This window comes from Rousettus aegyptiacus, unplaced genomic scaffold (assembly GCF_014176215.1).
Source record: "Rousettus aegyptiacus isolate mRouAeg1 unplaced genomic scaffold, mRouAeg1.p scaffold_m13_p_14, whole genome shotgun sequence".
Taxonomy (NCBI): domain Eukaryota; kingdom Metazoa; phylum Chordata; class Mammalia; order Chiroptera; family Pteropodidae; genus Rousettus; species Rousettus aegyptiacus.
Genome location: NW_023416289.1, coordinates 7,958,905 through 7,973,015, shown reverse-complemented (window position 1 = coordinate 7,973,015; position 14,111 = coordinate 7,958,905). Strand labels below are relative to the sequence as shown.

The window sequence follows — 14,111 nt, the reverse complement described above, 5'->3', positions numbered from 1 at the left end:
TCTCTGCATCCCCAGTGCCTGCCAGTGTGTCTGGTTGAGTGAATGAATGCGCAATAAAGAATAACCAAAGTCTTCTAAACAGCCAGCGGAGGTTTGAACAGACCTCCAAAGGTGGCAGCTGCCCGTACACAGAGGCCCTAAAAAAGAAGTTGGGGGGAGGGCTACACTTAGCGGGCAGAAGAAGAGTAATCAGATAGAGTTCGCCTTAGCAAGGAGCGACACCTCTTCCTGAGAGTTAAGGGTTTTGAGAGGGCCCTTGCCTACAGCCTGTGTCATCTCTGTAAATTAAGAATTAAAGTTGTCTGCTGAGTGAGAAAGGGATGTTATGAAAGCTAAAGGAGAGAATGGAATGAAATTTGGAACAGCTACCACAGGGAATCTGACAGGGTGTTGAAACCAAAAGAATTAAAGGTGCAGAAAAGGGGCCGGTGGAAGGCCCACAAGAGACTGGAAATTCCTATTAGCTTGTGACTTCTCCCATCAATATTCAGTCTACTTAGGCGACAACAAAGCAGAAGGCAGATGCCACGGACAACTGTCCGTCCCCAAAATGTGGAAGCCTTAACTCCTAATGTGATGGTATTTGGAGATGGGGACCTTTGAGACCCTCATATTAGTGCCCTTATAAGAACAGGAAGAGATACTAGCGCTTTCTCTGTGTGAGAACATTAAGGAGAAAGCAGCCATCTACAAGCCAGGAAGAAAGCCCTTACCAGGAACCAAATTTGCCAGCATCTTGATCTTGGACTTCCCAGGCTCCAGAACTGTGAGAAATGTCTGCTGTTTAAGCCTCTTGGTCTGTGATATTTTGTTATAGGAGCTTAAGCAGACTAATAAAAGGGTTAACCAGACTTGCAAAGGGAGCCCAGCCAGTGTAGAGGCCAAGAAAATTAAAGCTAAAGAATATATAACTGAAATGGTTAGAAATAGACAAGAGCAGCCAAAGGAGCTAATAGTGGGAGGAAGCCCTGTCACCCACATTTTACCTATAAGAAACCTGGGCCCAGAAAGGCAGAGGTGTCATATTGCCCGGTAATACGAGGCGGCACTAAGACCGGAACCCAGGTCTCCTGGCTGCTCAAGCCTCTTCCACAACACTGCCGTCTGTCTCCCTCCGGCGGCTGGGATACCTGCTGCGGTCCGTATGAAAGCTAACGACACGACAGGAAACTGATTCAAATGTATTTATTATAATTTTACAGACTCTAAGTTCACTAATAATTCTGCATTATACGCTGGTGTAACGCAACACCAGGCCTGGGGTCATCCCTCTGACCAGGCTGTGTACCGCCACCAGCAGGCACCTCTCTCAAGTGAGGCAGCTTTCTGAGTGTTTCCAGGTGCAGTATCTCGGGCTGCTGGAGAAGGCAAGGGTGCAAAGAATGCCTCTGGGTGCCTGTGCTGTGCTGTGCTGTGGATGAGCTGCCACGTTGGGTGGCTTCAGACCCTGACTCTGACTTAGGAGCCCCGGAGAGCATTTCTAAGAAGGTCCCGATGTGATCAAGGTGCCTGTGGGATGATGACAGGGAGGTGCTGGGTTTCTGTGGACTGAATGCCTGGATGACAGTCTCATTTTTCAATCACACAGCTGCAACGCAGAAAGGCATCAGGAGGCCAGGCCTGGTATTCAGAACGGAAGAAGTGGCCCAATCCTGGGCTACAACTGTATCAAGAGCCCTATGGTTTCCAGGTGGTTGTGGTAGTGACACAGGAATCCTTGAGTGTTTTTCCATTAAGACCCTGTTCCATGGATGGCACTTCGTACTTTTCATTGCCCTTGAATATATCCGCAGGTTTTCTTCTGGGCACTCTAGCTTACACCCCTTCTTGCTCACCGGCGCTGGTTTAGACCTGTCAAGTTCTTGAGCTGATAAAGGGATGGAAAGAGTGATGAGGCCTTGCTCTACCTCTAGGACTCCAAGGGGAAAGATCAGGATTTTCAAGGCGGCACGTGCAGCTATAAAACATAGATCTGGCATACCAAGGTCCCGGAGTCAGCCATGTTTCTTGATGCCAATAAAAAATAAAGACGTGGAGTATTTGGAATTAAGAGACTCAGGCTGAACCACTGTCAGTCTCATTAATAGCTTTCCAGTGTAAGGCTATAAAACCACTTGGGGTCAGTGATACACTAAATGAGAAGCACAGGGCCAGAGTGGGATGGGGGAGAGCAGGGACGAGCCGGGCAGTACTCACCGTCACTGCTGCACCCATGAGTCCTTGCACCAGCGCCTCTCCAGTGGACTTTACCTAGGAGTCAGAGTCAGGTTTCCTTAAGCCCCTGCCACAAGCTCAAAGGTGAAAAAGGACAAACCAGCAGGCCTATTAGCCCCAACGGGTAGTCAAGAGGGCCTTGGGTACTAGAGGAAGAGCCTGTGGACAACACAACCATAAATGGGCCAAATGGATGAAGGGCAGAGCTTCAGGAAGGGCTGGTATGAGGGAGAGCCAGCCAGGCTCTCTGGGAAGGCCCTTGGGACTGTCAGCAGAGGCCGAAGGGGAGTAAGAGAAGATATGGGTGTCTAGCTGTGGCTCAAGGAGACAGTGTGCCCAGTGAGGAGGTTTCCCAAATGGCTGGCCCCCTTCTACCTGCTTGGCAGTGTGGCCCATGTTCATCGCGTCATTAATCCGGTTTTCCAAGAAGCGCCAAGTGTCCTCAAAGTCTGGGGAAGAGTCCTGCATCATCACCAGCTCTGTCGTGTTGTAGATGCCAGCCAGCACAGCTCGGCGAGTATACCAGTTGAACTGCGAAGAAACCCACCCAGGAAGGTGGGTCACCACCACCGCTGTGGGCTGGGAGCAGTCGGGGTAGTTTCTACCCAAAGATGCAGGAACTCACAGGCTCCCGCCCGATTTCTTCTTTCCCTCCCAGATACCATGTTCCTCTGGACAACGCTACGATTCCCAAATGTGGCTGGGCATGAGCATTACCTGGGACGTTAAAACGCAAGCTCTTAGCATTTAGGGTCAGTGGGTCTGAAGTAAGCGCCAGGAATCTGGATGTCTACTAAGTATCCCAAGTGACTTTGCTACATCCAGTCCTTTTTGGAACTGCTGGTGAAAAGACTAAGTCTTAAGCCGTGTAAGTTCCAGGGAGGCTCTGTGGTCAGTGTGTTCATCAGGAAAGTGCAAGCTAGGACAGGGTCATGGACAGATTAGAACACCGAGGAGGAGCTGAGAGTTCATGTCCTTCAGCCACTTCTGACTGTCCTGGCAAACTTCTCTTCAGAGCACTAGCTCAGCTGCCTTGTGTTTTATTTCCTTAATTTCTTTGCTTTCTAATTTCATTTTCCTACCACCTCTGTTGGTGGTATATTACCACGGGGGTGGGGGGGGCAGGGAGTTTATTAAAGCTCTCTGTTAGAACTGTGGTGGGAGTATCCCTTTGCTTCTCCATTCTGGATTCCATAAAGTACCGGCACATATTAATTTCTTTTTATGAGGGTATACTTTTGTTTTTTAATTTCCTAACAGAAATATGATAGCATTAGGAAGTTGAGTTCTTTCCTGGTGTCTGTTTAAAGGCTTATTTATCTTTGAGTAAAGCAGGCCAAGAGGAGCTAGGGGTAGTTTAAAAAAAAAAAAACACACACACACACACACACACAAAAAACAATGGCATTAAAAAAAACCAGTCTCATGAAAAACACATACTGAAAAATTCTGCTGCAAAATCTAAATCTCAGAAGAAACGAGGAGAAAAATGATTATAAAATGGCAACCCAATCACATGGCTCCCTGATGTCCTGTGTCACTACTACAGGGCGGAAGGAATAATCACTGGTTGGTGGCTGGAGTCCTAGCCCCTGAATGAAGTGACCTAGATCCCACTGTGGCCTTAGTCTCTCCTTACCAAGATGGCAATGACACTGCAGGCCCCCTGAAGGAATCTGTGATCAAAGAAAGTTCACGCACTTCCTGACGAAATGCTAGACCCAAGCCTTTCCTGGAATCCTGTGGGTTTGCAGAAAGCACTCACGTCAGTGGACTGGTCCCCAGCATAATGCCACATGTCGTCCACCATGCTGGTAAGCAGGTTGAGGCTGGGCGGGATGTTGTGAGGGAGCATGAGGATGCTGAGGGCCTGAAGAGAGAATGACAGCAGAACAGGTACTGCACACGGGTGACAACAGTGATAGGTGGCTGGTGCCTCACCTCCCCACTGAGGTATGTGACGGTTTCTAGGTCCAAATTCCAGGCCGCTGCCGGGACACAGATAAATTCCTCCATTTTGCTTGTTTGTTTAACTCGACTTGATTTCTGTTACCTGAAATCAACTCCTTCAAGTAATACAAGTGATGGCACAACCCGGAGACACCTCCGTTAGCAGACGCCAGCTCCTGAGGTATCCTCACTTTACCAACTCTACAATCCACTGGCTGTGGCCCTGAGGAGCTGGACAGAGAGGTCCTGGATTGGCTAGAAAGTTCTCTCTTAGTGAAGGAGCCCAGAAGGAAATGTGCTGAATGAGGAGGCAGCCAGGGCCTAAGGCACTCACTTCCATCGTTTTAACTGTGAGGTGGAAGGAGCCAGGGCCACGGGTCTGAAAATCAAGTGCGGAGAACATAAGCAGGGGAGAGGACTTGCCTTTCAGCTACACGCCCTTCCCTGCAGGCGTTCAAACGTCTGACGACGGACTGAAATCACACGCTCAACAGTGTCCTGGCTGGGCAGAGGACACTAGGTGATCTCTACGTGCCTATATTTCTGATGTGACTTGACTCTACTTTTTTAACTGAGAGAATAGTCCACACTTTGACATGCTTTGAAACAGAAAAAAAGAAAGCTTCAGAAAAGGGGAGAAAAGCCCTTGGAGAAAATACTCCAATTGTGAGGCATCACACTGATAGTGTGAAAAGAAGTCTTGTCCCCTGAGATCTAGAACACAACAGACCTGTTAATGATGGCCGATAAAATGTGCCAACTTTTCTATTCTCCTTCATGGACTCCTCCTGACTGAAGACCTGCTGGCACACTCGGGCCACTAAGACCCCACCCAGGATGCGATCTAGAACCCAAGCCACTCACACCTCCAGGAACTGAGATACAGACGACCCCGAGTTATGCTCTTGGCACCCTTAAATTTGAAACCTAGTTCTGCCAAGTGCATGGAGTATCCCTGAGTTTGTGGAGACAGTGAGCTGACTTCTGGAGTGTGCAAGTCCCTCTGGGTGAAAGGTGCTGACAATCATAAATGTGAACACATTGTTGGCCTGGGGCCTGGATATGGACTCTGTACCCGGGGCCAGTGCTCAATGTACGGGATCAGCATTCTCAGTCTGGTTTCCACTGCATCCCTCAGGAACTGGTCTGTCTTCCTCTTCCTAGAAGAGGGAAAAGAAAACAGTGTCTCTGGGTCAAAGGCATGGGCTCAGCACTACACTGTTTACTCAGCCTAGAGAGGAGGGTCCCGCCAGCTCCGGATGCTAGCCTGACTATGGCTGTCAGCGCCAGCGTCTGCCTGTTAGTCCCATGAGAGCAGCAGGGCTGCTCAATGTTCTCTTTTGGCTCTGCTTGGATTGGCCTCCCGGGGACAGCTGGTGGGCCCAGAGTTCCTCAATCCTTAGCTGCCACCCTGAGTGATAATGACACGGGACTTACTCTGCCTGGCCCAGCTGTACCAGCTTCTGCTCCTCTTCCAGCACGCGGGTGAGCTGAGCATTGCACTGAGTCACAAAATGCAGGATCAGCTCACTGCCGTCATTCCCAAACATGCTGGCCGCCGCCTTGGAGAGACCCAGAGACTACAAAAGGGACAAGGGGAAACAGAAAAGTGGCCGCAAGTGTCATGGACATATGTTGCCTGTTCATCCCTAGTGCCTCTTCCAGTAACAGCAGCTTAATTTTCAGAAGGCCACCCCACTCTTCATTCTCGGTCCATGCGACTTGGGTGAAGCTGACCACCGGTCCCTCCACACTCCATCGAGCCCCTTGGTGTGTTGCAGAGCATGGGACGCAGGCTTGGGTGATGGGCGTTCAAGCGACTAGGCCAGGGATGTGCACAGACCAAACCCAGGCCCTGCGAGGCCACTCAGGACTCTTGCCAGTGCTGCCTGGAAAGAGGCTCTGGCTGCCCATGGCATGCTGCTGAGCTGTGTCCAGTTCCACGTGGGAGGCCCCATGGAGGACGGAGCTCAGAGAGGAAAGCAAAGCGGATGCTGGAGAGACAGTTCCCAGCAGCACGACCTAAGAATGCTGTGCCAGAGCGACTTCACACCTTGCTGTTACTAAATGAGCCAAAACATTCCCTTCCTTGCTTAAGCCAGTTAGAGCTGAGCTCTGACATTTGTAACCTGGGCGTCCTAATTAAAAAGGGGCTCAGGAAGAGCACTCAGAATTCTCTCCCTCACCCATCCATGTAACCTACATCTCTTGGAAATTAGGCCTTTCCGTTGCTTGAAAAACGAACAAACAAAAAAACATAACATGAGCTGTCAAGGAGTAAACAAGCCACAAAAATCCTTAGCTATCCTAATATACAACAATTACTAAGCATCTTACTGGAGGCAGAACGCTGACAGCTACAGGGGCAGAAGGCAGAAAAAAGAGAAAACAAATTTAACTCCAAATCCCCACCACTGGGAGTGTGGAAAACACCTCCATTTTGGTGGAAGTACCAGCCTGTTCAGAGAGCAATGTGTTAATATTCACATCAACATCAGAGTTGAGCGGCGTCGATAATGAAGGTGACTGCATCCTTGCCATGTGCCAGGCACCCTGCTAAGCACGTTTCATACACAAGCTCACCGTAGCCTCACAGCACCTCTAGCAGGTGGGTACATCATCACCCACATTTTACAGATGAGTAAACTGAGGCTTAAAGCTCTTAACCACCAGGCTATACTGCCTCTAATATGAACGTAACAGAACTTCAAGAATACACAAACTCTGAGATAGTTACTAAATTACTGTCTCTCAGCTCCAAAGCTGCCCTTCCATCTTCAGCTCTGTGATGCAGAGGCTGGGGCTCTGCAGACCACAGTCTGGCCGCACATCGGGGTCTCCAGAGGGTGGGCAGAGGGAGACTGCAAGGCTGGAGGAAGGTGGGACTTGCCCCTTCCTGGTGACTTCTGTCTGCTAGCGGTTTGTGTGTGTACCATCCAGGGGATGGGGGACACCTCTCCATCCCCTGCCTCCTCTCCCTGCCCTCCCAACCGCTCCACCACTCCCTCTCTGTGCCAGCCCCCAGGGACCCTTCCTCCAGACATAGAGACTCCAGTGCCAGCTAAGTAGCGCCTGCTCCTCAGGGGTCTGAGTGTCACCCCCACAGGGACTCTCCTGCAAGTTCCTAATTTTAATAATTCCAACTCCTCCCTTTGTTCCCTAGCCCTGGGGATAGGAGCTTTCTCCCACATCTGCTATCTCCATAATATCTCACTGTTCTTTTTACCGTTGCAGTTACCTGCTCACCTGCTTTACACTGAGTTTATAATTCTTTGTATTAAATTCTCTATTTGAATAACTGGTGTGGTTTGTCACCTGACTGATACACTCTCTCAAAGAGTGACTTCTCTGAATGTGTCCTAAAGAAACCAACCAGAAATGTACTTAAATTTATATTGCACAAATAGGTTTATAATATTGAAAAATTGGAAATAACCCAAATGTTTACCAAGTGAGTTCAAATGAATACAACAGGTATCATGCAGTCGCTAAGAATGGAAACATGCAGAGTGAAAATAGCCAGTCAGAATAATCAGACTTTTCCAAACAATCCTGTTACATTTCTGTCTGCTGGTTCCATAACTTTCTGTAATGATTCTTTCAAACCTCCGCTTCCTTCAAACCTTGGCCTCCTCCCACCCCTTCCTAACTCAGGCTCGTGAGACAAACACGACTACTGCACGGAGAACGTGGAAACCATCCCGAGAACTCCCTTACGTCCCTCCAGAAACCAAACCTGCAGCAGTCTCCAGTCCTGCCCCTGACCATCTAGGGCCGGCCCTTCCCATCTTCTGGATTTCGCAATTCCTGCCTTCAAGGAACTTGTGCTTTTGCCGCTTTCTCTCGTTTCTTCACCTCACCAGTTTCTACATCTCCCATCAGTGTTCAGACTCGCTCGAACGTCCATGCCATTTCCCCCGCTTGGTACACACTAGCTTCCTTCTACCCTGTGCAACCAAATGCCTCTCCGCTTCCTAACCTTCTGTTCGCTCAGTTCCCTCCAGGTACTTCTGACCCAGTACTCACCCCAGGTGGCTGCTGCTGCAGTAACCCATGTCTAGCTGCTTAACCCACTATATACTCCGCTTCGCCTCCATCAGGCTGCTCTACCGCAGGCCTCCTGGCCAGTTCACCCTGTTCCACCCTACCTGGAAGTGTCAGAGTTCCTTGAGGGCCTAGACTCCGCTCTTCTCACCTGACACTCTGGGCACACCGTTACCCTAGGCAACCTCATTCACTTGCATGGGGGGAGTGGGGGCTGGGTGTGGGTGTGTATGTTTTGATAATCCCCAAACACATACTCGAGTCCAGATAGCCCCTCATTTCAGACCTGTATGCTTGAGGTTTCTTACTGGTTTACTGGAAGATGCCTCATACTCAACAAAGCTCAAGACTGTACCCATGCTCCCGCTCCAAACCCGGAACTCTTCCAGTGGCCCTAATCTCAGACAACGGCACCAACATGTACCCACACACGCAAAGTGGCAACTCCGGTGCCATCTCCTATGTCATTCTTTCCTCGAATCTACTCACCTGTCTCTGAGTTTACTGCCATTTCTCTAGACCAGAAAACTCTCATTTCCCCCAATGACTCTCTGTCTCCAATCCATTCTTTTGCTCAGCAGCCAAAATGACAGTTTTGAAATGTCAAACTCAACCTTATATGTTCAATTGTTCTTAGAATAAAAGCCCAACTCCTTAACATGACCTTTAGGACTTGGCCTGGTTTGGCCTCAACTGACCTTTCCCCAGTCTCACTCAGCTCGTCTCTATTCTCACTTTCTGCGGGACAGTTCTCTTTGGTTCTTCCCATGTGGCCAGTCTCTTCCACTTTGCACGTGCTGTTTCTCTGTCTAGACTTGTCCGTCACCCACCCCACCGAACCAGGTAAAGCCTAACTTATTCCACAGCTCTCAGTTCAAAAGCCTTTCCTGACGACATCCTCACCCCATCCCACATTAGATCAGGTCCCACCACTGTATGTCTCAACAGCACCTTTTCCAGATAGCCCTTGTCACATCTTATAAGCATGTATTTGTACATGTATGTTTAATGTCACTAGACTGGAAGCTCAACAATGGAAGAGCTGTGTCCATCTTGGCCATTCTGATGTCTCTAGGAGCTGGCACAGTGACCACTGTACGCTATCTGCTCAATAATTATTTAAAGAATAAATGATTAACAAGTTTTTTAATTTGAAAGAATAGGCATTAAAATGTTGATAATAGGATCACTGGTGTATCATAGTTGATTTTTTTTTTCATTCTTTTGTATACCTATATTGTTCAAAGTTTTCACAATGAACATACACATTTCATTTTTATGACTTCTGTTACCATATGTGCTCTTGGGAGACAGAGAAAGACGACAAGAGGAATAACTTAAATTTAAGTCAAGCAGCGAAGTTGCTCATTGTCCCATTTCGTGAGCAGATGTCCTGCAGCAAGCCTGGGCTGGGAGATCCGGTCTGTAATTCCACCAGTCTCCGTTCTCACATAGCTCTCACAGGACGATGCTGTATAACATGGTCTAAACAGAAGCCTGTTGCTTAACAACGCAGAAGGAAACACTGACTGGTAAGACTTATTGAGAAAAACAAGGTGTGCTGGTCTCCAAAGTGGTGCCTTCTTGAGTTTTCAAACACCACTGTTCATCAATTCTAAAATGCACATTTTTTTTTTCATTTTGAACAATCAGTGCAAATTGTACAATTGATGATACATCATAGTTTAATGGGCAGCGTTTTCCTTTTTTTGATGATGCATAATATAACAGTGTTTCTTACAACTAATGGCATCTTAGAGTCAGTGAAATATAATAGTTTTGATCTATTAGAACCTAACCTTTAGAACCTAACTCCCAAGAACCAATTCTACCTCATATTTCTTTTACATTAAAAAGTAGTTTAAAAATGAAGCTAATTCCACCTCGCTGGGAACCTCCCCCCACTCCACTCCACCCTCCAACAAAAAAGAAAAAGGAAATCCTATAGCGACGATGGGTTTCATGCTGGGCTGGAAGATGCATGAGGTTGGTGTGACTCCCTCCTGGCTGCTCTTGGTCTGGCTGCCCCGCCCTCACCTACACGCACCTGGGCTCCTTCCGCAATTGCCTCTGCTGTCCACCCATGAGCCGGCACGAACTCCAGGGCTGCCGTCAGGATGCGGTGCTGCAGCTGCTCCTCACTCTCGTGGTCCTCCTCCTCCTCGCCACCCTGGTCTGTGTACCTGAGACCCAAATCCAGGAGAGCCATGGGGACAGAACCCAGCACACCTCATCTCGCTGCCTCCTGCTGGCATGCAAAATGAGCCTGACCGGAAACCAGAGGCTCTGTGCCTTCTCTAGGCACGTGCAGAGAGGACACTTACTTTGTGTCAGTGTGTGTTACAATGCCAACGGTTAAGTTATACCGTCCTCTCCCTCCCATAGTCACTGAGAGAAGGGACGCAGCGAGCGAGGAGGTCGTGCGATAGGAAGGCACACACTCCTGCAGCGCCCCAGATTTCCGTTTAGTGCCCTTAGCACAGTTTCTTTATCTGTATCTGCACCAGACTGTAACTTGGTGAGGACGTAAACAAGGGTTATATTATTCACAGGGCCTGGCACAAAGTAGATCCTTAAAAAACACTTAAACTAAAAAGCACTTTAATCAGGAGACCAAAAAAATGAAGTTCGGAGCTAGAGGAACTTCTCCATGGTAGACTTAAGAAGAAAAAAATATCTAATAGAAATGTAAATTATTATTATTACTTCTCTGGAAGGCAATTCGGACCTGCATATGTAACAAAATGTTAGATGCGCATATCCTTTGACTCAGTGCTTCCACTGGTGAGAGAATGGCACATTTTATCATATTGTTTTTCGTACCAATGAAGGAAATCTAAACATTCATCAATAAAAGATGGGTTAAAAAAATTTTGGACTGCCAAATGCTAGAATATTATGCAATCATCAAATCATAAAATAATGACTATGAAAAGACATTAGAAATGTACTGTTGAGTGAAAAAACAGGTTCTGGGAATAGCATGTACTGTCTCCGATTCCAGGGCCGTGGACCAGTACTGGTCTGTAGCCTGTTAGGAACGGGGCCACACAGCAGGAGGTGAGAGGTGGCTAAGCGAGCAGAGCTTCATCTGTATTTGCGGCCACTACCCCAGTGCTAGCATCTCCGCCTCAGCTCCACCTCAGATCATTGGGCATTAGATTCTCATAAAAGCACTGGTCACTGGTGCCAAAAAGGTTAAGAATCGCTCGTAGTGTAATTAATCACTATTATATACATAGATTTATAAATGAAATATGCTTAGAGAAAGAGCTCAAAGGATATTCACAAAAAATGTTAGCAGTTATTTCTAGGTTTGTGAATCCTGGTAAATTTTGCTTTATTTTTTTAAACTTATTTATATTGTTTAGATGTTTTAGAATGTACAGACACCATATTCATGAGAGAAAAGAAAAAAAGGTTCCTAAACTTTCAAAGATAGTCTTGAAAATATTGAAAGGTGAGAAGGGGAATAGAGGAGAGGAAGGAAAAGAATGGCGACACCAAGCACACGAAGTGGCCAGGAACGGGTGGACTGGGTTCTCCTGCTTACCTAGGGGCTGAACGAGGAGCCTCTGGACTGGGTTCTTCTGACCCCTGTGCCTCAGAATGTTGCTGAGAAAAAGAGGGGGGAGGCTGCTGCTTCTGCTCATCTGAAGACCTTAGTCGCAGGGCTGAAGCATGGAAGGCACGCGGCAACGGCGCTGGTCGGCAGCGGGACACTGAAACAGATGCCGAGCTGGTCAGCCGGGGACACTTACCAGAGAAGACCCTTTAAGACCCGTTGAGGGATGGGGAAGAGGAAAAGGAGGGCCACCTACTCCAGAACCACTTATCCAAGTACTGAGTCTCAAGACAAAAATCTTGGGTAAATTGGCAACCTTGAGACACGACATGGAGGTAAAAGTATGAGCTGGGAAACAGAAGCCCTGGTTTCTAGGCCTGTTTCCATCATCTGTTAGCTGAGTGGTAATGGGCAAATCGCTTCATCCCAACAAGCATGACTTCAAAATATGCAAATTAAGAGCAATAATCTCGACTTGCTCTATGGGAGTGAGGCTGAAACAAAAAGTGAAAGTGACTTGAAAATGTTACATATTCATATATCATGGCAAGAGTACTGGACCAGAAATTACAAGGTCAGAATACCAACTATCTGGTGTTTATGAGGTGTCTCTCTGCTTTCTCATCTGCAATACTACAACACCCCATTGACTTCAGAAAAGGGCTTTTAGAAAGTAGTTATTTCCTAAGCACAGGCTCATACTACTCTTTTCTTTCCCAAAATTGTATTATAAAAAAAATTCAAGTTTAGCCATCATATTCTTTATTCATCAATCCAGCTTATTTTCTGATGCATTTGTTGCAGACCTCAGTATTTATCTGTGAACATTTCAGCATGCATATCATTGACTAGAGTTCAATATTTATTTACTGTTTTATTGGGCTGATATTTATATACAATGAAATGCACAAGTCTTCACCGTGTCAATTCTGAGTTTTGACAAATGTATATATACTTCTATGACTCTATCTAGAGATTATCAACACCCCTGAAAGTTTCCTCATGTTCCCTCCCTGTGATTCCCCAAACTTTTGAATTTTTCACTCTAGTTTTGCCTGTCCTAGAATTTCATCCACATAGACTCATGCAGTATGTCCTTTTTGTGTACGACTTTTGTTTAGTATACTTTTTAGATTCATACTTTTGTGTAAATTAGTAGAGTGTTACTTTTTATTGCTTAGTATTCCATTAAGAAATGTTGTTTTGTTGACGGACACCTGGGCTGTGTCAGTTTTGGCTATTATAAGTTGCTATGAATATACTTGTACGAACCTTTTTGTGGACATATGCTTTCATTTTTCCTGGGTAAATACCTAGGAGTGGATTTGCTGGGTCACAGGCATACTTTTACTGAACATATTTACTCTGGAATTTTGTATAAAAACAACAAAAGGGCATGCATTTTTTAAAAAGCCATGGGCTTACTCGGAGAATAATGATTTTAAAAGAAACACACAGATCAAGATTTTAGTATACGTACAGAAAAAATGGAGCAAATAGTCATAAAACTTTGAAAGGGCCAGGAGAAGAAAGACTGAAAAGCCAGAGGTTCACAAGCTTTCAGGTGAAATACAGGAGAATGTTCATTTCATTAGTTATATATATTTATGTTAATGTGTCAATGCATATCGTATTTATGGAAATCGACACTGGTTTTCCATTTATGGTAGTGACATAAACTTTCCTCTTTTAAGTACATGTCTATATTTTTAATAACTCAAATGCATAAACAAAAATACCGACTATCTAGTGGCAAAGATGGTACACGGATATATTGTAGTGGTGGGGAAATGACTGACAGGAAACAGCGGACTAGGCGCTCTGTGTGGCTGTCTCCAACTCATGACCAGGGCCACGCACTTGGCAATGGAGTTAAGAGACTGGGTCCGAGGCTGCCGGTTTTGCAAACGAGTTGTGTGACCTTGGGCATCCACGGCCCTCTCTGGGGCTCTGTTAACTCCATTAAATGAGGGACAGGCCTTGCTCCCCTGCTCTGGCCCCTGACAGCTGGAGACTAGGGGCAGAAGCCAGTCAGGGCCCGTTCCGTCCGAGAGCAGCACGCCGGCGGCTCCGCGCAGGTGCCCTTCACCTCACCTTGCTCGCGGGCCGCCACGACGGCCTTGCCCGCCCCGCCGCCAGCCCAGTAGTCCTCGCGCCCCCTCCCTACACCTCCCCGCTCCCCGGCTGGGCCGCCCCCTCACCGGGTAGACACCGCAGCCGCAGGAACCTCCAGCCCGCTCGGCCGAGGGCTCCAGACACGGCCACCGCTGCCGCCATCTTGGAAGCGGGCACGCCGCCCACGGCGACGCGAGGAGCAGCACTGGGAGCGCGTCGCGGA

The 14,111-nt window shown here is 47.4% G+C and overlaps 1 protein-coding gene across 1 annotated transcript; it reads right to left on the bottom strand.

Moving 5' to 3' along the window:
* Positions 1–1,168: 1,168 nt before the first annotated feature.
* Positions 1,169–14,098, bottom strand: COQ9 (coenzyme Q9). The gene is made up of 9 exons (XM_016151552.2): positions 13,975–14,098; positions 11,762–11,930; positions 10,256–10,391; positions 5,602–5,744; positions 5,240–5,324; positions 3,980–4,084; positions 2,590–2,745; positions 2,197–2,250; positions 1,169–1,867 (listed from the first exon to the last, which is right to left on the bottom strand). Exons 1-9 carry the CDS (start codon positions 14,048–14,050, stop codon positions 1,832–1,834), a joined length of 960 nt encoding a protein of 319 aa, XP_016007038.1. The 5' UTR covers positions 14,051–14,098; the 3' UTR covers positions 1,169–1,831.
* Between the last annotated feature and the right edge of the window lie 13 nt (positions 14,099–14,111).